This window comes from Tachypleus tridentatus, chromosome 1 (genome assembly GCF_004210375.1).
Source record: "Tachypleus tridentatus isolate NWPU-2018 chromosome 1, ASM421037v1, whole genome shotgun sequence".
Taxonomy (NCBI): domain Eukaryota; kingdom Metazoa; phylum Arthropoda; class Merostomata; order Xiphosura; family Limulidae; genus Tachypleus; species Tachypleus tridentatus.
The window spans coordinates 69,637,292-69,663,156 of NC_134825.1; the positions used below are offsets into that span (position 1 = coordinate 69,637,292).

Genomic DNA, 25,865 nt, shown 5'->3' on the forward strand with positions numbered 1-25,865 from the left:
AATTTTGATTTTTGAGTAAAAATACTGTTCCATGTCACAATGGCTTATTGTTTGTTTGTTTACAGCTTAAGTACCCGAGACAAAGATTATAATTTTATTGGAAAATTTCATAGAATTTTTACTGGAAATATTGTATCTACAGGCCTTAGGATTAACATCACTTCATAAAGCTTATTTAAATATTGTGCCTTGTGCACTACATTCCCTGGACAATGTACAATAATTAAGTTGAGCAGTTTGATATCTTTTAATCAGCCAAATGGACCACAAAAAAACAGCCATACTTTCCTGTCGCTTGTTGAGAGAAGGACTTGGGCTGCTATTGCGTTGATTGATCTGTGCTTTTTCATCATGGAAGCAGCGTGGTACATACATATACACACACACGCGCGCGCGTATATAATGTATAACCAGTTCGTACTGCGTGCCACGAGCTAAGAAAGGATTAATCAAATGCGAGAACAAGCCGTCTATTATGTGCAATACCAAATCGTTATGAAGTCTCATTGGTCCCTTGTACTGTTGAGAGAAATGTGTTAGAGGTTACATGAAGTATCTTTTATATGAAGCTGGAAAAACCCTATGCAATGGGAAATTCTTACAGTTTAGATAACAAAAGATGTTTTCTCTGTTTAAATTTTGCAAACGACTCTTGCAGATTGTAGTGTAAAATAATAAAGTTACCACAGTTGGGTATGGAAAAAACCTGTTGCCGGCAGGATTAGAATACCGGATATTATGTGTTCTTCCTTTTTACTTAGTATAATTAAACGTGTTGCGTATTTTATATCCCAACCCCCATTTCCAGTTTATCTGCTGAAGAACAATTAATAATTGAATGGGTTTTACCAGTAGACTATACCACATTTTTATTGGGGATAAATTCATAATAAGGGCCGTTAAAACTAATATGAACGTGGTTTTCATTTTAGTATTGTATTATATGTAAACCAAAACAGTGTTCTCTATTATGAGGTTTTAACCTACAAATAAAAACATTCCACTGCTTGCCCTCTTATTTTTCATTGATTTATAACGGGAAAGGACTGGCAAGGAGCATTTTTTTCTTTTAAATCAGATTCTCATAAGCGATATCTCGCTTTCGGTTTTTGTACTAATTCCTACCATTAATATGTAGTGCGTCTATATACAGTTGATATAACTTATAGTATTAGAACTGTGTACTTATGTATTTATATAGACAAATTATATAAATAAAGTAAGAACCGATAAAATTAATTTCTAGTACTTTCTCATTTTGATAATAAAATATGTATGTTTTATCAGGCAGATCGGATTAAATGAGTAATTTAAGTTATGTTGTGGCCACTGTGGGTATCGAAACCCGATTTTTAGTGTTATTGACCTATTGAGCTGCCGCTGAGCCATTGGGAGACTTGAGGTCGAAACTGAAACTTACTACTTGGAGATAAACGTTTCTGCTGCTATGTGTGTTCACACTGAAAGCTGAGCTAAACAGTGAGGAGTTGGAAACTACATTGTTTAGATTAAAGCATATTGAATAAAATATACGATTTATTAGTTGCCAGTCACGATTCTGAAAGTGATTAAAGTTGGTCAGAATTTTAAAATGTCTATAAATTACAGGGCCTAAACCGAAACTTATTAATTCAGCCTTATAATATTAATAGTGAATTTATTCAGAGAACCATTATGAATTAAAAAGAAAGACAAAGAAACAATACGTCTCGAACTTCGTTGTAAACCTAACGGACTGATTAATACTGACAACTGATGTATGTGCCAAGTTTGTTGAAAAAAAAACTGAAAGTGTATTGAACCCAGACAAATGGAAATGAATACAGTAGTGGTCTGTGTCATCCAGAAAATCATGGATTAAATGGAGCAGTTTCGCAGAACTCATTGTTGGAAGTATAGTAGGAAACGAATAACTATAAGGAATAAATTTGATTATCTGCAGAACCATATATCAAGAAATCCTCAGCTCGTAACTACTGTTGTTGCTATACCATGTTTGGACACTCGCAAGTGTCGGTGCGTAACACGCGTTTATCAGACACGTGCGCCTGGACTAGCTGTACCAATAGCACTCAAAAGCCAGAAGAAGGTCAAGGAAACGCGCATGGGTAGAACTTTCGGTCTACAAAGCAGGGGAAGAATAGGGAGTTATCTAATCTCGGTCTGTATGAGACTTGGTCAGCTGATCGTGTGTCTTGGGGACACTTCTACATTAGATTTGTATTTCCACGTGAAGCTTAATGAATCAAACGTAGGGTGAGTTTTTAAGGTTATGTTTAACACAACCGGCACTGTAACGTTATCAATATTGTTTGTTTGAACATTTGCATTGTATTTTATAAATTTCTTGGAATTGAAAGTACCCAGTTTTGTTTCCATTACACTACATAATGACTGGAACTGGGGTTGATTTAATGTTGTTTAGTTGCGATTAAATATTAACTCTTTTTAAAATTCCATAAATTATTTGTAAAGCTGGAAGGATGGAAATTAGAGCCTAGTTTCTATCTCTTACGTTATGATTTCTCAGATGATGTTCCATTGTGTTATTTCCAAGGTTGTTCATTACTGTTTTGTCTCTAAGCTATTCCTACTTCGGTTTTTACAGAATAGTTCTGCATAGTTTTGTCTTTCAGATGACAATTCATTATTTTATTTACTAGATTTTCCCACATGATTTTGTTACAAATGTTATTCCTGTTTTACTTAATTTCCAAATAGTTCTGCGTAGTTTTGAAGTTTGAAAGAATGTTGTGTTGTTTTTTTTATGTTACATATTTAATGTTACTCCTATTTTGTTTATTTCCCAAATAATTCTGCATAGTTTTCTCTTCAAATTATATTTTTTTTCTCACGTTATACGTGATTATTTGTTCCCAAAATCACTTCTGTTTTCTTTGTTTTCCAGACAGTTCTGCATAATATTGTCTCCCAAATGTCCTTCCCTTGTTTTATCTTCTAGATTTCTCCACACTGGCTTATTAAACAACTTAATAGATAATATTTTTTATTAAAATGTTAAATTACGCCCCAGATGTTTTGTGATACTCTTACAAAGGTCGTCATTATGAAGCGTCCTGATGATGGCGCTGCACAAAAAAAAAAGGCATAACATTAATTCATGTTTGCCTATTACGTATTTTATATTGTTTAAATTATTTTCTAAAAATTCAAGAAAATTCCACATATTGAGTTGCGGGTTCACTTCTTGAGGTTAAAACCCCCTTTATATGATGTCTTCAAAAAAAGGTTACATTTAAAAGTTATTTAATAATGCTTTATTTTAATATTAATAATAAATATGAATATGAGTAATAAATTATGTAAGCGCAGCTGTTAACGTTTATTTGAAATATAAACTATCCCTGCGTACAGTATAAAGATAGTATATTTTCAGCTGTCTAAAAACTACCTAGTGCCTGTAAAAACTTAGTTCAATTATTACAGTTTCGTATTATACACCATGGTGAGTAATTTTCTTCCGAGAGACCTAGATTTGTCTTTGAAGAATCTAGGGCATTTGAGTGACCTGAATGCACATCTATATAACTTCCTGGCGTGTAGTGTCAAGTGGTTAAAACAGATGGTTGTTGCCGTGAGCTCCAAATAAATGGTGCCTCACCTGTTAGAATTTCAAAAATGTTACTTGTGACCTAGGCCTAATATTTAGAAAAAAGGTTAAAATGCCACCTGCCTCTGAAACAGTTTTCATAAAGAAAGCATATTGTTATTTGATTATGGAATGAATATGAGCTGTTAATTGTTACTAGGATATGAGACGCAAAACTTTCTCAATTTTGGATACTGCACACAAAGAAAATAGACGGGTTATTTTGTGGTAATAATGGTAACTATTATGCATCACACAAAGCATATTAAATTGTATTATTACAACGTATTAGCAGCTTGAATGACTGAGGTTTTAAGTGGCTACAAGGTATGTGGTTATGTCTTGCGTGTTGTTTGTTTACAATGCCTTGCAGGTTTTGGAGACAAACAAAGTTTTATTATTCGCGCTGTTTATATTTGAAACTCTTACGTCCCATAATGCTTATAGATTTGAGTGTATTTTAATTTTTTCTTCAACTAGGTTTTATAAATTTAAATTAAGTACAAATTAATCTCCCGTGATGGTTTGCATATGGTAATACAAGATTTATGTGTTTGAAAATACTTCGTGTATCTCTCATACGGATAGTAAGTGACAAATTACTATTTAGAGATTTTATTTTGTAATATTCATGAGTTAGAAATTGTCACATGCGGAACTGAACATTAATTATACGAACTTTTGAATGAAACTGGTGAAGAACTAAATAATAAGTCAACCACGTTATATCTGTTATATAGAGTAGCGAACACGCTTTTCGTCCAGTACCAGGGTTTATCGGGTCAACTCGGATACGAGGGGCTAATTATATCATCTATTACTTGAACGCTTGTTTCGGTCTGAACTACATTAAGTTGGTTAAGTTTATTTTTATTGATTATATTTAAATTAGTCATTAGAAATCAGAATTAAGTTTACGATTTTATTAACATCAAGTTTTATATTATTAACATTTAATCATCACTCAGAAAGAACTGGCGAATTAGTAGGTTTTGTAATTCGTAATTTTATCTTTTGTGAAGCCCAAACGTTGTTATAAGCGAGTTTGTTTACAGGTTTTATCACTCGTAAAGATGTTGTGCATTTAAAAGTATAAAGATTTGTATTAATCGCCAAATATAGAGCTCCATGCAGACTCAACAGCAAATCTGAGGACCCATAACTAAAAATTTGATTTCAGAAACAGTTGAGAGTATGGCACAGATACCCCGTTGTGTAGCTCTGCGCTTATAAACACAAATTAACAGAAGAAGTGTGTAAATGTTAAAAAGTTCCATCTGACACAAAATTACAATCATCATTTCCTCAAGGCTACAGACCTGATGGCTTTTTGTTACTGTAGAATAGCGTAAGTATTAATAATACATTTCTATCACAACTATACTCCTCATAAATGTAACTGTAAGTTAGTCTTATCATGAACTGTGAGCAAGCGTAACAGTAAAGGGAACTGGGCGTTCACCTTTATTGTTACACTTGTACTTACACAAGAACTGGAGAGATTGGAACGTTAGAGGAAGTGTGACGCTGTTCGTTGTAGGTTAATTATCTTGATAAAAAAACAACAACAACAAAATATAGATGCATAATTTAAATACAAATAACATGGTAGAACAACACATGTTAAGTACATTTTATTTGTATGTGTGAATGCAGCATATAAGAGAGCCAGTTACGATTTTAGTGATATTTATTAAATTATATATATATAAACGAAAGATAAGCAGGCATATGGATAGGTAGTGGGGAAGTTCTAAACATTTACTTGAAAAGGATCCATGACGTATCCTTTTCTTTTTAAGACAAAACATTTTCGAACAGAAGTCAACCGGTTTTTCCTTCATCCCACGCTGTGTTGGTATTACCTTTCTGAATCGGGTCGGCACACGCCTGGGGTGTTATCCTCATGAGTGTATCGTGGCAGGCGCGTTGCACTCAGCACCATCCAATATGCTTGCGAGCCTCATGAACCACTTTTTGGCATTCTTGCTTGAAGAAGGCCGCAGAGCAAGGTCGGGGTAATTGTATCCATAGGCACTAACTAGCCTCCTGTCAGACATTGCTGTTATCATTGTTTTCATTGAAGTCTATGAGCATTAGCAGGTTTCTCCTACTTTCATTTCCAAGTTTGAAACTTTTCGAAAAAGCCATTTTGCTTGTTTATTATTATTATTAAAATTTATCATATATTGAAATTCAGCAAACGCTTATTAATACTCTCTTTATTTGAGCAAATATTTTAACCGTTTTTAACTATATATTTTGTTTTGATAAAACCTGTCGAATTGGTAATTGAACTGGAATCCTTTATATAAATCGTAGGACTAATAGAGAACAGTGTTGTTTTATTTTTCCGAAGTTGTTATGTCTCCAACACAAATTCTAATATGTGGGATATGAAAAATCATAGCACGAAAAAATAAACCATTAAATTTTCGTTTCTGTTATTTATGTATACTTAACAAGTCATCAGTGTAGGGGGTCTTCAAGGTTAGAGGTATAAACTTCAGCTCAGTCTTCAACCTCGAATGATGTGCCCTAATCAGTCTTGTATAGAGCAATAAAAACTCACTAGCACTGTCTCATCCTTTAGTTATGCTAACGTTTTATTTGAAGAGCTATTTATGAAGTTATTTTCTATCATGGCCCGTCATGGTCAGGTGGTTGAGGCACGTGACTTGTAATCTGAGGGTAGTGGGTTCGAATTCCTGTCACACCAAACATGCTTGCCCTTTCAGCTGTGGGGGCGTTATAATGTAACGGTCAATCCCACTATTCGCTGGTAAAAAAGTAGCCCAAGAGTTGGCGGTAGGTGGTGATGACAAGCTGCCTTCTCTCTACTTTTACACTGCTAAAATAGGGACGGCTACCACAGATAGCTCTCGTGTAGCTTTGCGCGAAATTCAAAAGCAAACAAACAATCTTGTTGAATTGTTTTTAAATTATTCTTTTCGGCGTTATTAAGTGTATAACGTATTTAATAATTGATGTAAATGGGATGTTTGTGAAGGTTTAAAATACAAATAACTCTTTTATTGTGATATAACACTGAAATAAACACTGTTGAGTAAAAGCTCATGAATTGGTAATGAACATACGGCTAGAACAACATATGTTCTAGTATAGTTCATCACAGACAGTTAACAGTGTAGTACAAGTTTGGTTCTTCAGTCAGTCAGTCGGTCGGACATCAACACCACTTACAACTTCTCTATAACTTTGGGCTTTCATCATTTAGGTCATAATCTGAATCTGGCCCAAAGGTAACGAACCCCCAATTTAACTGAACTATGTACAAACCGGAGTCGCCTTTCTTTTTCTAAATTTCTTCGCGGTGGCGTTGTTATACCAGTTTTGCTGCAATTAACCTAACGTTCCGCAACACGAACATATATGTGTATAGGTATTGTAGGGTGGCAGAGGGCGCTGCCGATGCCCTGCCTTGGGCACGGCGTCGCCCGCAAGTAGTTGAACTGTCAGATTTCGTCGAGTAATGTTGGAGAGTGGACTGGTTAGATGGAACGTGAAGTGTATTGAATTTTTGTTTTGTTGATAGGCGCTTTTGAATTAGATAACCTTCGACGATAACATCTCGGTGGAAGACGAAACTACGCTGATTAAAATAAGTACTTTGTTTTCTTCCAGGTGGAAGAAGTTGAACCGATGAGCCAAGTACAGGATGACCTTAGTGTTACCAGCGTTTTGTAGTAACTGCCCAAATTCTTCCCTATTTTGTAATAATTACCCTCCAAACTCTTTCCTGTTTTCTGAAAATATAAACACATCAAGCATGCCTTGTGGTTTTGACAGTGAACCTTTGGATTTCGAATCTGTACTGCTTTCAGTCGAATGGCCGTCGACGTTACGCGATTTGCCCGAGACAACTCACGACAACGATGCATCAAAAATTGTTCCAGGTAAGGCACTTTATAACATACCAACTTGAACTTATTGGAGAGAAGGTTTTGTTTTCCTTTTACTACTTGTCCGATGAGATGGCGCTGTTTGCTCAGAAGATGTATATATGTATAAATATATAATGACCTCTTTGTCTGTACGTGTAACCAGTTTATTAGAATAATCTCTATACTGCACTTGTGTCTTTTTCTTTTCTAAAACCAGTTAGGTTCAAATGGGTCAATGAACTAGGAATATAAATTGTGGTCGGGAAAATGTGCTTTTAAGTTTCAGTTATCTTGCTAAACAGGACGGCTGAAAAGTCTCGTCAAATTGCTGTCTCGTTCACATAATAAAAATTAGATAAACAATGTAATATCAAATAAAATAATTACATAGTATAGAAACTGAGAAATCCGATTTCGTTTGTACCTTGATAATCAGTTACTTTTCTTGAATATCTTTATCTTGAATTTTTTTTATCTTGCATGAAAAATGTTGAAAGTACTTCTACAAACTAAATGAAGAGAAACACCAATGTGATTGTTTCATGAGAGCCTGCACTTTAACTTAACCCTTGTATTACATTGCACTGTGAGGTCATCGACATGTTGTAAGTTTGTGTGTGCGTTGGGTTTTACAGTAAAAGTCTATGTCACATTCTAGTGTTTTCCCAAAGTGTGGAGGGCTCCACCCCTCATCCAGGGCGGCGCAAATGATCTGTTTGGGGGCTAGAGATATTATAATTAATAGTACAATAATGAAAAATTGAGCACTTTAATATAATTTTTACTAATGAAAATAGTAACTAATTACTACAATACATCAGTATGAATCCCTCTATTATTTTCTTGTCATTTGACTCAATCTTTCACTCATTAAAAAAAATGAGAGACAAGAAACCATATTTATTGTAAGCGGATGACAAACGTTTAGGATACATTTTTCTACGTACAAACGGAACAAATGTATTTGGTTTTGTTAAACTTACAAAGTGTTTCGAGATAATTTACAAGTTCTCTCGCGATTATCATATGTATTGTGTAGATAAAGTGATCTATCCAACGGAATATCATGTTTTCACACACATTTTTGTATAAATTTGGGGTTTCTCCGACATTCACTATCGCTGTTTTTACGTAATAACACTTTTCACAAATAAAATATATACTATGTTTTTACTCTTACGATAGGTTTACGTCCCAACCATCTCATAATAATGAAAAGTGTGAATGTTAAAAAAGTCGTAAGATTTTTTTCAAATACGTTTTCGATACTAAAATGTTAATGAATATGACATCACACGACAAAAGATTCTATCATAAAATCATAAATAAATTGTTTTAGTGGATTTGAAACTATGTAAGAAAAACTTCAGCATTATAACAAAATGTTCCGCACGGGGAATAAATATTGCCATCTGAGTGAAGAGGTTAACATGAACTATGACGTAATTAGTAAATTGTTATAAAACTGGTGGTGTATAGTAACAAAATAACGCAATATCCTGTATGTACACATCTAGAAAAACGTACTAGGACTTACAAAAACGATAAGATTCATTATGTTAATCGCTTTCAATGAATAATACAACATGAAATGTGTTGTAATAATTATATTTTTTCTTACATTTTTATTTCTTAATGGGTGTTTAGTTTATGTCTATTCACTTGGTTCTTACCTTAAGTCACGTACAAAGTCAATATTTATTACCAATACTATTCAAAGTTCAATAAGTTTAGTACCATTGGTTTATATTATCACGACTTTTATTAAATCACGCATCATACTGTATTTTCTTTTAACATCTTGTTTAATCCTTTTATGTGAACTATTGTGGTTAATTATTGCTAACACTGTTGAAAATATTAGCCCACCTGTTATGGGACTATTTTGGCTCTGCTAGTAGAGCAGACGTCAGTTTCGATTACTTTTAAAACGTAAAATATAAATATACCTTTAAGCTCATTATAATGAAAACCTACATTAATTTCTAATATTTAGTATGGAATCATATAGACATTGCATAAATTATAAACATGACGTATTTGTGTCTGTTGATTCTGCCAGTGAAAGCCGTTTCTTTGGACATGAACACTTATCGTTACTAACGGCCAGTTGTATGCATAAGCAGATTTTATTACGATTAATTCATTAAAATTTGTTTGGAAAGTCGATAAAAGCCATATGGATCCTGTTCCCATCTACAATTTTAGGTGTAGTGGTAATAAATAACGATAACTCACGTTTCCTAATAAATTGTAATTTTTTATTATTTTTCGATTTTATTTTCACATGTTGTAGTTATAATACTTGTTTTTAAAACTGAAGTAAAGTGTTTTTAATAGTACACCATCTGACTCGAAAATATTTCACAGAAAGTTCTTTTAGCAAAATTTTGCGGCGTGTAATTTTTAATGTAGCATAATGAAAACCAGCATATTAATCCATCATTTAAAGTATGATTAGTAATTAGAACAGAAATAAAGTTTTCCTAAAAATAATAATATTAAAAAGTGTTGTGAAAGATGAGTGTGGCCTTACGGTTAACGTACCGAATTATGTATTTCAGGGTCCATAGTTTTACACTTTTGGGCCGTACGCGAGTTATAAGAGTGACTGTGAATTTCCACTGTTTCATTAGAGTAGCCTAAGAATAATCTATCTTCCTCCTAGTTTATCAGTTCAACATTAGATACGACTAGAGCAGATAGTCCTTATGAAGCTTTGAGCGAATATCCGAAACAAACAATTAGATGTTACTAAAAAAATCTAATTAAATCGAATAAATCAAAGAATATTGTTTTAAATAATATCTGAAACACGTTGGGTTTGATATTGCTAATTGAATAGGTGAGGAGACTAGTTATAAGCAAAAGGGTACTTACTGTACGGGTACTATTTTGTCTGAGCTCTGTAATTAGTTGATGCACATACTCGAGAATCGTAGAGACATTGCGCAAGTTGTAAACATGACGTATTTGTGTCTGTTGATCAAGCCAATGAAGGTCGTTTCTTCACGTTACTTGGTGAACACTTATCTCTAGTAAAGACCAGTTGTGAGTGGAAAACTGGCAAAAATCCTTGACTTTTAAGAGTGTTTTCCCTGAAACAAATAATGCATGAAGTTTCAACATTCTTTACTTTTATATGACACAACACTTTAAACAAACTTACAAGTCAAGCTTCTAGCGTTTTAGCAAGAAAAACTTGCTACTGTTTTTTTGTATTTGATTTTGTTTGACAAATCGGTCATCTCACTTGTAAAAGTAATGGTGTAAACTAATAAACCCAATTCAACTAAGTTACAGTTTTAACTTGCAAAAAAATGTTAAGTGGCAATCTATCTAGAAACAAATTGTGTATGCTACCTGTATGATACAATCTTGTAACTTTAAAACTAAGCTCGAAATTGTTTTTAAACCAGTCCCAACTTTAGTTGCTCAGCAGAATAATAATCCACTTATTTAATGTGGCTACATATGATTCTCAAGCTTGTGAGGAATTAAACTGTACAAGTCAGTCTGGTTGAGAAAGGAGTGAAAACTTTTTATTGATGATTTTGTCATAATTAAACCAATTTCTCACGTAACCTTCATGTAATAGCAGGTCGTAGATTGAAGATGTCTGAAAACAAACATATTTAATTCTGTGATAGTTTATGTATGGTAGGAAGTAGAGATGTTAATACTTTTTAAAAATATTAAATGTCTCTTTGGAGAAAATCCACTCTTCATTAAGATAGTTATTATAAAAAAAAGTGACATTAAACATGCTAAAAGTGACAGTTTTAATTTTATGTTACACTATGCAAAAATGTTCAATGGAATAGCAAGTTTCACAAGACCTATTGAAAACAATGCATTTTTAATGTTATCATTCAACACATGTAAACATTTCTGATGGCGTTCTTTGATTCATAAAATAGGATTACTTGGATATACTTGAAAACGCTCTTTTTTCTGTGCAACAGTGCTGATTAGATACATTTTAGCATAATTGTTCACAATAGTTTTTAAGTCATCAGTTCTTTGTACATGTGGTTATAACTTTAGGAATATTCATCACTCTGTTATGACCGTTTGAAATGAAGTTATTTCGGTGTTTCCAAAGAGCAGTAAGGATCAGTTGCGCGAAAAAGGGACGTTTTAAGGTTTTATTTGTATATAATGTCTGACATATGGCCACGAGGTCACAGCTGTAGGGTGCACAAACCAGGTGGTTCTGGTTAAGAAAAATGCAGTAGAAAAGGAAATTGATCAGGAATATTTTAGAAGATAGAGGGGAAGGGGGTGTTAGCTTCTTGCTACTAGATGCGGCACGTTTATTACAGCTAGGTCATTGCTCTCAAAACAGGGTCTCGCACGCTGAGTATTCCAACTGTGGAGGTTATAATCAGTTCTGTTCTTCTACTTTCAGGGTCAGCTAGTGGTAACAGCCCTGAGGGTAGAGAGCTGCCCTCTAACGACAACAAAAGAAAACTTCATCAAGATGAGGATTTCTCGGTAAAACGGCCAAAGAAAGATTATGAAGATATTACCAACGTTGAAAGCAACAAAGAAGTTGATCTGGCCGCTACTGGTGTGGTGTCAGAAATGGAAGAGAAATGTAAAGAAATTGGTAATCAGCATTTGGAGAAGTGTCAGGATCAGGAAATGCCAATGGATGATATAATGCTTTCTTCTCGTCGGCGCATACCTCAGCTATGGAATCCACGCATGCGTTGGAAAGACGAACGACGTAAAGTTTTAAAGCTTTCGATGAACAAGTTGCGTCGTATCAAGGACCCAGAAGGTTCTTTGTGTCGCTCGGTTCTCATCAATAATACTGTCAAATGTTTGCAGAAGGAAATCCGCGAAGAAAAAAGTGCTCGCCACCGTGTTATGGGAAGAACATGTTATGTTTTAGATACTGACTCACTCGCATCCAACTCAACTTCGAGAAGCTGGACTTTCGATGCTGAGCCCTCTGATGTCATTCCTAGAAAACCTCGAAGTGATTCTGTTTATTTTTCTTCATGCAGTGAAGATATAACTAACTATGATGAACTCTTTGGTCTGGACGAAGAGGTTTTAGGAGCCGATGCGTCATGTAGACAATCCAGGCTACAAACACTCACTTCTGAACAGTTGGTTAACTGTGATGCGGATGTTTGCACGTGTACAAACCACAGTAACAGGAATGTCGTTAGTGGCTATCAGAAACATCCTCAGCCATATAGTTACAAAGGAAAGATTGTGGACGATCATAATTCGCGCCATCAAACAGCATCACCCAACCCATGTGCTACTCAGTACCGTATCAGCCATGACTCATTCCTGTCAGATGGACTTATCTCTCAAGGTGTATCAGTCTTGGACTCGGTTGTGTATCAGAGTTTATTAGCATCTTTAGAATCATGAGGTGAAATGAAATATTTGCTAAAATATTTGTAATACGTATTGCTATTATGACATCCTTTCAAACTATATCAAATGATCTCTGTTTTTTTTTTTGTGTGTGTTGTTTATCACAGAATGTGGCTGAAACGTAAATAGCACGGTGTGTGCGGGCAGCCGTAAAGTTGAATATTACAACAAAAGCGTCAACAAGCATGTTCATTGTCCTACTTTGGCACGGGTTAGGCTGGTTGAGAGAGAGACCACGCACAGTATGTGGGTCACAGGGGGTACTGGCCCTCTTAGTTAGGATCAGAATCGAATAGCAACAGAGAAATCACGTATAATTATAAGCAAAGCTGTTCTAAAGTGCTTGTGACCTATAAAATGTTAACCTTATCTTTTGCATTACTCCAGTGAACGTCAACTACATGGAATCATTGCATTTCTATTGGGAATTTGCCTAGTTTGGGACACCTTTTTTTTAACCTTAACTATTTCTATCAACATCTAATAATTTCGACAGCTTGTGATTATAATCTTAAGATATAATTATTACTAGAAATGTAATAGTAAGTTGTATTTATTTAGTTTAAACGTGAAAGGTTTTTCTGATTATTTAAGGGTCTGCTAAATGAGTGTAATAATTGTTTCGAAACAGTTAACTCCTACTTTTACATTTTTTATGTGAACAAACCTACGATAATAGCTTTGTGATGTTAAACATCACCGTGCTGTAAACAAGAGACAGGCGCAGTCAGTGGAATTGAGCTCAAGGTTACGCGATTTCATATTATGACATTATACAACAAGGAACCCGTTAATAGGGGACGCTGTACGAAATGAATAATGGCAGACAAACAAGAAATACATGTAAACGCAGTATTTTCACTTTCTAAACTTTTAAAGTATATTTGAAATAAATATAATTCATTACATATATATATGTACATATTTATTTTATCAAATTCACTATAATTAATTATTGAAATTTTATTTATAATACAAATGATAATTAAAACAACTGTGTAATTGTGGATGATGGTCCCATTGCGAAATGAAAAACAAAATGCAATAAATAACCATGAACCACAGCGTCCAAGATTTGTTTTCAGAGCGTTAACCATCTTGTAATATAAATCGTGAATTGTGTGTAGGTTGGAAGGCATGATAAACCATTAACACTTTTTGAGTAAGATATTATACGAATCTTCTCTGTTAAGTGTTTAGTAATCTAAAATCACATGTTATTAGTTTCCAAATTTATCTATTTTATCTAATAAGTATTAACCTTTGTAAAATACACTATAAAACTCTCCTTATTCTTTGCTACATGTATTAACTATTAAGAGATGATGGCCAACCAGAGCCACGTGCCTAGGCTTTCCGGGCAGACCCTCACCTAGTTGTAGTTCTACTCGCCTAACAATTTGTCAGGACTCCCAGGAAGGTCAGCTGGTGAACGAAAATTTTGGACACGTGGATAAGAATAGACTTGCATGTTTTTGTTTCAACAGTGTTTCGAATAAGAAAGCAAAACCGGCTGTCGTTCAGCAGGAACACGATCACAACACATTCCGTCTTCCTCTTTACACTATACAGTGATATGATTTACGATTCGAAGCTATAGTTGGAAATTACTCACCAAATTATTCAGATTACACATGCTGCTTTGCTCACGGAAAATAAACACAAACAAACTTGAAAGGTGTTTTATTCTGCCTGCATAGAGCAGTGCTTATTAAATTACAGCAACTTTTATTCAAGCACTGAAATCACAAACACAGAAACCGTTCAAAATTCTGATGTTCAATAATCAGAGCTCTGCAGAACGTATTATCATTAATACGCGAGTCAAGGGTTAGAAAAGCTTAGCTCGAATTTTTAGAATAAAAACACTTATTGCATGGTGCAAAGACTTTATATATTATACCATATGACATAATCGTTGACGACCCGACCATGGAAACAATTATTTGTAAATAGTTCCTTTTTTTTTTTATTCTTCATTAGGCTTGTCGTTTGCCAACTTGTGGTGTTTGGTATACAGATAGGGATTTGTAATCATATAATAGAATTATATTAAGTAGATTCTTATCGAGGAACAGGAAACTATATAATTTTCTAGCGTTTTGTTCAATTGATAATATTAGATAGGATAATTTCTTTGTAATTTTTGCGCCTATCGCAACTATAACGTAACTGCTTATTGTTATTGTTGTAATGTGAAAAGTGCTCAGTGCCTGGTAAGTATGATTTGCGGCCGTTGAAACTTGAAACGAATACTTTAATTGTTAAGCAGGTGAAATATTGTGCATTATAAGACTTTTAAGTAGCGTTTCATTTAATATTAAAAAACTGTGGGTAGAAATGGTTTCCCATTTGTTGAATTTACTGAGTTTAAAATTTAAATTATAAACGTTGAAAGTTAAATAGAAGTAATAGTTTTGCCAATCAAACAAGGAATTATAGAGCTGATAATGAAATTTAAAGCTTGTTATTTGTTTTATATATAAGAACATAAGCATTTTAATTCTACTTAAAGTGATGACGTCTATCAAATAGTCTCTGACTTCGACCACTGTTTGTACAATATAGGTTTTTATCATTGTTTTAAACACATTTGTACAAGATGCTTGTCCGTCTTTCTAAAACCGTTGAAAGAAAGTGCTTCATTACCCAGTAGGTACAATAAACATCTTTGTTTATAATCTGCAATTAAGTCACTGGCAATTTTAATAAATGCCCGTAATACTTTGTGATAACTTTAGTTTTTGTGGGTTGCGTGGAACTGTAGGTAGATTTCTTACCGATGAAATTAATATATATAAATTAAAACATTTTTGAAATGGCGTTTTGTTAAAACTGTTTTAAAAGAACGTTTTATACTTTCATCTGTCAATATTCCTAATCCTGGAAATCTGCGATTTTTCTCAAAGATGTATATGTGTGTGTAACAATACATGTACATATAACAATATGTACATATAACAAACAATATAAACATTTCGGAGAAATAGCTTTTCTTCAATCACATCATCAAATCAGAACATTTTAATTGCTTCGATACATATATTAGTATTTATTTCCAGGGTATATTTTGAGTTCATACCTTTCTTCGAATGAAAATTTCATGATAATAGAATGCAATTTAAAGGAAGGCAAATAAACATAAGCTAAAAATTTGATCTTTCAAAATTGCATTTGATTTATTTTATTTTGTCCAAGTTATGTGGAATTTAGGTGCCAGTGGCTTTAAAAGTTTTCGTTAAAAACTATCAGTCAAACTTTCCAAACCGCTATTACAAGTGCAATTTTTCTCTTTTTCAGTCATTTCAAGACATACTTGCTTATTATAAGCCCAATCGTGTAGTTGTATTTTGTACTTATGTGCCGACAAAATTAGTCCAAAGCTCTACAGTTAGTTCACAGCTGGAGAAAACTGTGTTTATTATTCATTGTATTCTCTTTGATAGATAGTTATTTGGGGTAGTATAAAGATTTTTTCTATACAAGAATACATTTTATTGTGTCAGTGAATTCTGAAGAAGTCTGTATATAAGTTGGATAACGGCTACCGAAAATGTCGGTTTGTCTAATAAGCTCTTTTATGCTGCTGTGTATGTTATATGTAAATGTGTTACGGATGTTGCATAAACAGTTCATGTACAGCTAGTACTTAATGTATTTTCGTAAATAAACAAGCAATAGTGAAAAACTTCTATTTGTATATTTCTTTTACGCCTCAAATAGTAAATATACGCTAGTGAAATAAATGTTATTGTAATGATACATAACAGAAGTATGGATGTTGTAATACACAAACCTGTATACGCATATTTTGCGAAATACATTTTTGTATGACAACGTTGATCTCCAAAAGATCGGTACAGCAATCTTTTCAAGATGACTGTTTACTTCACGCACTAATTGGCGGTCAAAGATCCCTCGACGCCAGAAGGCTTGTGACATGAGATATTTAAATGATGATAAGGTAAAAGAGTGAAAGAGAAGACCGGTATTTAGTTTGTAGTGGACGACCTGAGCGGGTCAGGTACAAACTAGACCTCTTCTTCCGTTCTTGATGTATTTTAATTCAATATTTTTTATTTTACTTTTCCTAATTACTCTATTTAGCACCATGTACATTAAATTTATCTTGTAGCATTTCGTGTCATTTACCAACACATTCAGTTTGATCACATTATTAGTCCACAAAATGATTCTTTCGTAAACGTAATTCTTTTTTCTGGACTACATTATCAGAAGCATAAATATCTTGTCAGTACACGTATGATATGTTGTTCGAGGTGATATTGTAAAATCTGGTTAATGGTGGCTTGTTTGGTACCACACTAGATATATATTTGTTGAATTTTTCTTCATGAATGTATGGAGTATGTGTGGTGTAAGAGGTTGGTTGACTACATCTATGAGAAGAGTGATGCTACCTTCGTGATTTTGAAGATTTTGGTATTCTATTATGAAATCGGTGCATGTTTTTTTTGGCTGGTTGTATATTAGGGTTAGGTTCCTTACTTGTAGTTACTGTTTCCGATGATTTTGTTGTATGTAAGTGCGGGATATTTGCTGCTTGAATATTTCCTTGAGTTGTATTAATGTTTGGTTTATGTACGGCAAATCTTTTGGATTGTGGCTATGTTTGTTTTGTCGGCTTGATGTTTCTCTACTAAGTGATTGTGTACTTGCTTAATCCACGTACGTTTACGAAGATGTAGGCTGTATATAATTAGAGGTCTGTGTTATTGGTGTTTTTCTGGGGCTATATCCTTCTCTTCAACTGCGTTATCAAGTTACATAATTGAAATCATTTTTTATATACCTTTGTCATGATCCATGAATAGCATAAGGCTTTTGAATATTTATAAATTGTTGAACCACAACCCTGCTCGTATCGTATAACGACAACAGATATGTACATCAATAATTTCAGAACATAGCTAGTAGATCTGATCTCTAACTAAAGCTCCAACACTTTTAATTTTCACATGCATATAACGCCTTCCAGCGATGTAGAGTTGGTATAATATTTATTTACTTTCTTAAATGGCATAAACATATTGCCTTTTGGTTAAAAATAACGATAAAATCACTTGGCTTAGCAACACTCACATCTAGCATTTTCGTTGAAACTAATTGTCGTACTAAATATTCTTACGTCTACGTTAAATAATGATTTGTTTCTGTTTATTCATTTGTAATTAGTTCGTACGATATTTCATGTCTTTAATACAGCGAGCATAATTGTCCTGTAGCCACTTATCTAATATGCGGAAAAAAATAATGCCCATCTAAACTGATCAAGATATAATCGACTGCCTTGCGACAACTCTATCTAACCTAATTGCAGTAGATTGTAGTGGACAACCAATCAACTTAATCATACGTTGTCATTGTCTACCCACTTGTTTAAAATCACACGACACTAGTTGGGCGTTATAGAGTAGTTTAATACTTTACCCATCTATGTGGATGGTCACAGAGCAGTCAACTGACGTTTTTTCATCAAGTTGAGTGGTCACAGAATGGTAATTATTAACTAGGTGAGCAGACCGAATAAAACCTTAGTGAATTGGTTAGAGATTGCCTTCTGGTGAACTAAAAAGAGGATTACAGCTATTGGTCATCTAAGTGTGTAATCATAATACAACTGATTATAACCAAAATACGTGTGTAAACTCTCCCGTCGAAATTATTCTTGTATTATGATCACATAAACCTTCTTCTATCTATGAATTTCTTAAACATGTATTATATATAAGCCATACACTTCTGTTTTTACATTAATGATTTTTAAATACACAGAGAAGTATATTATAGGCCCATATAATGTAATATTGTAATGATCCAAATAGTCTTGAATTTCACGTTGCCAAAAAAGACAACAAAAATAAGTTTATAATATACCTTTACAGATATATTCAGGTAGTGATTTCTAAATTTGTATGCAGATGTTTTTTTCCCTTCGGTGTGGATTCCTGTACGTGTTGAGGGGATCTCCCAGGGAAGGGTCTGTTCTTTCAGTTTATTTTCTATGGTATCTAAACATCCACTCACGTGTTTGCCATGCGTGGTGAACCGTGAAGGAGAGGATCTTGGTGGTTGAGGGGTCAAACCCTAACACACCACTTTGGCTTTGAATTTCTGTAGATGGGCGACCTTGGGGTGGCCCCCTAGGGTCAGTCGGCTGGTCCATTTGGGCTTGGGTTGCCTAAGTACCAGTGTTGGATGTTCTCAACAGGTGTTGTGGACATTGTATCTGATGCTGGTGTTTGGGTATAGTGCTCACGAAACCCTGGCGTTGCTGCAGTGTCCTTGTTTGGCATTGTAGTGCGTCTCCTCATACGGCTTCATGATGAGCGCCGAAACATTCTCTTTTATTATGGGTCCTTCAAATAAAAACCTAAGTACAATAGTGAAAAACAGTCAATAGGTAAACGACCATATTTTGAAGACTCTGAGCAGCAATCTTTAAGATCTGTAACACCTGTACCTCATTTACTTATATTACATTCTCTTTCAGACGAACTCTCAGGGCAAATGTCCTTTTTTATTAAGAAGGGACTAGAGGGACTTGCTGGCTCTCCAAAGTCAGTAAAGAAGCTTCGATCTGGTGATATACTGGTGGAAACATCCACATCTAAATACAGTGAACTCCTCTTGCATTCAAAGGCAATTAGGGATATATCTATTGAGGTTACGCCTCATGCTACTTTGAATTCGCCACGAGGAGTTTTTGTTGAGAGGGATTTGAAGAACGTCCCTGAGTCGGAGATTCTCACTTGTTTCTCCACTCAAGGAGTTTCTGCAGTGAGGCGCATCTCCGCTTACAAAGATGGAATTATGATACCGACCAATATCCTCATTTTAACATTTACATCACCGCGTCCACCTGCCATCATCAAAGCAGGTTATCTAAATTTCAGGATACGGCTGTACATTCCAAACCCTCTCGGATGTTTCCAGTGTCAGCAGTTTGGTCACTCGAAGACATCATGTCATGGTTCCTTGACGTGTGCTCGTTGTGGTGGCAAGGACCATGATGCCTAAGAGCATGAAACGGACCTTCATTGCGTCAATTGCAATGACTCTCACCCGTCCTACTTTAATTCTTGCCCTAAGTGGTTGGAAGAAAAACAGGTGCAGCGTCTGAAGACGATTCAAAACATTACTTTCCCAATGCTTTATCTAGGACGTATGCTGCTGCACTTTGTTCCACTACTACAGTGGAAATGCAGAAGGATTTCTCTGTGCCTCCAAAAGAATAGTTCTGAAACCACATGAAAAGTCTTTTGACCTCCATGGTTAAAAAAGTTGATGAACGTCAACACCTTTGGTTCCGGGTACGGGCATTTCGTCGGGTACATATTCTCCTCCCGCCCCAAGATGCAAAACGATAATTCGTTCACGTTCTTTGTCGCTAGAATGGCCCAGCATGGCTAGGCGCGTTGAGGCGTTCGACTTGTAATCCGAGGGTCGCAGGTTCGAATCCCGGTGGTACCAAACATGCTCGCTCTTTCAGCCGTTGGGACGTTATAACGCGACAGTCAATCTCACAATTCGTTGGTAAAAGAGTAGCCTAAGAGTGGTGGGTGGTGATGACTAGTTGCCTTCCCTCTAGTCTTACACTGCTAAATTAGAGACGACTAGCGCAGATAGCCCTCGTGTAGCTTTGGGCAAAATTCAAAAACAAACAAACAGTCACTCGAATCCTCTTACGACGTCGAAGACCAATTGACCCAGGGCAGGATCCATGGAGGTCGACACACCTCCCTTGAATAAAGACAAAAAAGAAAAAAGACGTGGTCGAAAATAGAATGGTTTTCCATCCAATTCACCTACACTTAAATAAAAATGGCCAACTTGATACAGTGGAACTATTGAGGTTTACGTTCTCATCTGGATGACATCAAAGCACTGATTACTTCATACCATCTTGTATGTCTTTCCTTACAGAAAACATTTCTGAAACCTGCTGATACAGTCACCTTTCATCAGTTTTCTTTGTACAGAAATGACAGACTGTGTGATGGACGAGTGCATGGAGGGGTGACACTATTGGTTGATCAGCATGTGCTCACCCTGTCTATGCCACTCGACACACCCATGGCGGCCGTAGCTATCCGTGTTTACTTTGGTCGTACCATCGATGTTTGTTGTTTCTAGCTGTCTTCTAAAGAGACTTATGATCAATCAGAACTTGATGTCCTATTTGAATAGTTGCCATCTCCATTTTTAATCCTGGAAGACTTTAACGAACATAATTCCCTCTGGGGCGATACTGATATTGATGGTAAAGTGTTGCTCCGTAGAGCGTATGCTCTCAGATCACAACGTTTCTCTTTTCAATAGCGGTTCTTCCACTTATTTTCGTACACCTAGTCTGTCCTTTGTTGCTATTGATCTCTCAGTTTGCTCCCCTACACTATTCTCCCACTTTTCATGGAGGGTTAACAATAACTCACAAGGCAGTGATAATTTTCCCGTAATTTTGAGAGAGATTGACCGTGGTCGATGTCACACGACTCGCGTGCCCCAGTGGAAGCTGAATCAAGCCAACTGGCCTTATATCACTGCTCTCGCAGAACTTGATCCTGCCATCATTTGTATGCCATTAATAGACGACTGCATAACAGCAGTGACTGACTGCATTATACAGACAGCTGCTCAGTGTATTCCTAAAACCTCGACACTTTTTTTTAACGAAATCCTCATCTACGGTGGAGTCTTGCCTGTCACATGGCACAGAAGGCTCAAAAACAGGCCTGGGATACTTTTCGTAAGTAGCCTACATTCTCGAACCACATCTCTTTCCAGCAGGCTCGTGCACGTGCTCGGCGGGTAAGACATTAAAGCCAGAAGGAATCTTGGATTCAGTTAGCAACCAGCATATCTTCTACCACCAGTTTCAAAATAATACGGAACAAGATTCAAAAGGTAAGTGGGCAATATAATTCTGTCCCCCCTCTCGATCTTACTCTCTGATGGCCAAGAGGTAACTGATACTTTAGATCAGGGGTTCCCAACCTTTTGGCACTCGCGACATGAAAATGTAATTGATGAAATAAAATTAATGTTATCCCAAGCTACTTCTAACAAGGCTACGCGACTCCCCTGCCAAGGCTTCGCGACCCCCTAGGGGGTCGCGACCTACCGGTTGGGAACCCCTGCTTTAGATGAAAGCTTTTGCCGGGTGTCTTGCACTTCTGCTTTATCCTCCACCTCTTTTCTTCTGAGCTGATTGTCTCTATGACTATAATCGCCCCTTTTACACACACTGATGGAACTCAAACTGGCCCTTCATTGTTTTGGCAGTACAGTGGTCGGACCTGATGATATACACTACGAGATGTTGCGCCATCCATCTCCTGCTTCTCTTGCTCTTCTTCTGATTGTTTTTAACTGGATTTGGCAGGATAATGTTTTTTTCTGATGCCTAGCGCCAGGCTATTACTCTACCTTTCTCTAAGCCTGGGAAGGATCCTAAGATTCCTTCAAACTACCGTCCAATTGCTTTAACGAGGTGTCTCTGGAGGACCTTAGAGAGGATGGTTAATGCTCGTTTTGTTTGGTTCCTCGAATCAAATAACTTCCTCTCGCCCACTCAGTGTGGGTTCTGACGCCAGTTCTCTACCATGGACCACCTGATTCGACTTGAAACGTTAATCAGAGAAACCTTTCTCAAATGACAACATTTTGTATCAATATTCTTTGACCTCGAGAAGGCTTGTGATACTACATGGAGGTATGGCATTTTGCGAGACCTTCATTTATATGGGTAACTTGATCATTTGCTGATTTTTATTAAATATTTTTAATGGTCAGGCGACTCCAAGTTAGTGTGGGTTCAACACTGGAGTTCTTTTCTACAGGAACTTGGAGTCCCTCAGGACTGTATTTCGAGTGTCACACTTTTCAGTATAAAGATTAATGCCATCACTTAATAACTTCCTCTTACTGTTGCAAACAGGCTCTATGTCGACGAATTTTACATGAGGTATATTGAGTGGCAGCTACAGACTGCCCTCAGTTGTTTACTGAAGTGGACCAAAGCAAACGGTTTCAACTTCTCTCTCTCGAAAACCATTTGCATGCACTTTTGCCGCCAACGAGGTATTCATTTTGATCCTGAACTCCGTATCGGTGAAGTTGTTCTGCCTGTGGTCCGTGAGACAAAGTTCTTGGAGCTTGTCTTTGGCCATAAGCTGACCTTTATACCACACATCAAGCAGCTACGAGTCAAATGCGCAAGAGCATTGAACATTCTTCGTGTCCTCTCTTCCATTACTTGGTGAGCGGATCGATGTGCTATGCTAAAATATATTATGCTGTTATTTGAGCAAACTAGACTATGGGTCACTGGTCTTGAGGATGCTGGACCCCATTCATCATCACGGACTTCTGCTCTGTACCGGGACTTTCTGCCCTTCCCCAATCCTGAGTGTATATACAGAATTCCATGAACCTCCTCTTCACCTTTGCCGTTTGCAACTGCCTTTACTTTATGTTTTTAAACATCGATCATTACCAAAGCATCCAACCTCGAGTTGTGTTTTCCTTTCTCCACAGGCCAGGTTTTTTCAGAACAGACGATCTGCCATTGCTCCTATTGGTCTTGGTATCCAGGCGCAGTTGGATGAATTGGGTCTGTTCTTGAATAACATTGCTGTATCCACTGGTCAGCCCATCCGACCATGGCTTATTACAATCCTTAAATGTGACCTTTATTTAAGTCATCTGAGAAAGGCAGATACTCCCGATTGGAAATACCGTCTGTTATTTGCTGAACATCTTTTGAACCATCCTTCCATTCCTATTTATACGGATGGTTCGAAATCAGGTGACTGTGTGGGCTCTGCCATGGTTTGGTGTGGTTCATTGGTTGCTCACAGAATCTTCTTTACAGTTTCTATGTTCACTGCTAAATTATATACCATTTCTCTTGCCCTGAATCACATAGAAGCTAAAGCAGTATTCAACTTCCACTATCTATACTAACTTGCTTAGTTCTCTACTGTTCCTGGAATCGCTTCACATTACTTCTCACACTGTTCTCGCCGATATTCAAAACCGACTGGCCCATTTTTCTTTAACGTCTACTTCTATCCAGTTTTCTGGATACCGAACCACGTTGGTATTCGCAGAAACGGGCTTGCCGACACTGCAGTTAAATCTGTCCGCTCTGCTGTGTCTGTTCCATACATAGACTATGGTCCTGTATTCAAGGCTCGGCTCCGTGCCAGTTGGCAGTCGATTTGGAGTGAGAAACGTGTAAACATGCTTTTCTGTAAGATTGGAAAGAGGAAGTTGTCCTAACTAGACTATGCATTGGTCACAGTTTTTTAACTTATCGTTTTCTTTAATCTGAAACTGATGCACCAGTGTGTTGTCTGTGTAACATTCAAGTCACAATAAGCCAAGTTTTACTGTCTTCCCGTTGTTGAGAGTCATAATAACAGCACCATTTTAAACATGTTTTGTCCCAAGGTTTATCCATAACGCTAGACATTGTCATTGGCGATGGTGACACTGTCCACCTTACAAATGTTTTTAGTTTTTTTAAAAGCCATTAATGTTTTTAATTCTATTTAAGTTTTTAATTTACAAATTAGACCTTTTTATAGTGTGATTCCCTTTTAAGAATTAAAGTACAACTAGTTCAATTTGAAATTAGAAAATGCTGTAATATTAAATAACTCGAAACCAGCACGGTAAAAGTCAACTTCAGGTGTCTGATGCTGATGTCTGAACTTACCTGTTAGTCTTCCTGGCAAGTTATGATAATTACAGTTATGCTACAGGAAATCCTTTACAACTTGTATTACTGTAGTTTTTTCTCTTACTGCTGTAGACTAGATGTAAAATTTGGATTTACTGTTATTTATGTGTTTAATTCAAAAAATTAAACTTTGTTTTGTTTTACTTTAATTTCCTTTTATGAATTTTAATAATTTTACTTTAATTTTAACTTTATACCAGATGTTTGGCGCAGATAGTCTAGTTGATTTGCGCCATAAAACACCCAACCAACCAACCAGATGTTTTTCATATAGTATGATGTCGAATAGTCGTATCATGTACTAATATGTTTACCAATGGCTAGAACTTCGCATCACTTCTACCCTGTGTCTGAGCTCCTGGGTAAAGGTAAACTCATTTCAAGGGATGGTGCAGACACTGTTACAATTTGGTATGAATTAGTCATTTGTCTCCCCTAGAGAATATTTGCACCAACGTCAAAGTCATGTGATCTGTAATTTACTCTGTTCTGCTGGACATCAAGTGTTTTTACATCCATCTTAGGGCTCGGCATGGCCAGGTAGGTTAAGGCGTTCGACTCGTAATCTAAGAGTCGCGGGTTCGAATCCCGGTCGCATCAAACATGCTCGCCCGTTCAGCCGTGAGGGCATTATAATGTGTTGTCAATCCCATTATTCGTTGGTAAAAGAGTAGCCCAAGAGTTAGCTGTGGGTGGTGATGACTAACTGCCTTCCTTCTAGCCTTACACTGCTAAATTAGGGACAGCTAGCACAGATAGCACTCGAGTAGCTTCGTGTGAAATTCAAAAAACAAACAAACAAACATTCGTCTTAGACGAAAAGTAGCAAATTTATTTATTTATATCTTGTTATCAGACGTTAGAAATTATGTCAGCTGTGTGTATAAAGAAAGATATATCGAGAAACTGAGAATCTATAGAGCTTTCGATCTGTATCTTTTGCCAAAGGTGATGTTCATGCCTCTGACGACAAGTAAAGCTTCACTGAATTTTTATTTAAACGAAATACTGTTGACTGCTAGAAGAGGATGGGTTTGACGTCAAATGTGCTTGCGTTGAATGAAGACAGAAGTTTAGTGACGTTACGGAAGAAGAGTTTATGAGCTGAATTTCGAAAATATGTTAAAGTATGTGACGCTAGAGTCTGGTATGTCGTAATCTAATGTATGTGTTTAAATTT

General features: G+C 36.0%; 1 protein-coding gene and 1 long non-coding RNA gene across 5 annotated transcripts in view; one reads left to right on the forward strand and one right to left on the reverse strand.

Annotated features, from left to right (window-relative positions):
* The window catches only part of LOC143251623 (uncharacterized), a 44,067-nt gene extending 33,228 nt beyond the window's left edge, over nucleotides 1-10,839 (reverse strand). Inside the window, exon 1 of the long non-coding RNA XR_013028631.1 lies at nucleotides 10,396-10,839. This is a non-coding gene — a long non-coding RNA (uncharacterized LOC143251623). The remainder of the gene's footprint in view (nucleotides 1-10,395) is intronic.
* Nucleotides 1-16,603, forward strand: part of LOC143251582 (uncharacterized) — a 50,115-nt gene extending 33,512 nt beyond the window's left edge. For 3 of the 4 annotated variants that reach the window (XM_076502874.1, XM_076502857.1, XM_076502870.1), the window contains 2 exons: nucleotides 7,256-7,527; nucleotides 11,927-16,603. In XM_076502874.1, coding sequence (XP_076358989.1) covers nucleotides 7,290-7,527; nucleotides 11,927-12,909 — 1,221 coding nt within the window. In that variant the 5' untranslated portion in view covers nucleotides 7,256-7,289 and the 3' untranslated portion in view covers nucleotides 12,910-16,603. Of the gene's footprint in view, nucleotides 1-2,108; nucleotides 2,257-7,255; nucleotides 7,528-11,926 lie in introns of those variants that run through there. The other variant, XM_076502865.1, reaches the window with a different exon arrangement.
* Nucleotides 16,604-25,865: the final 9,262 nt, after the last annotated feature.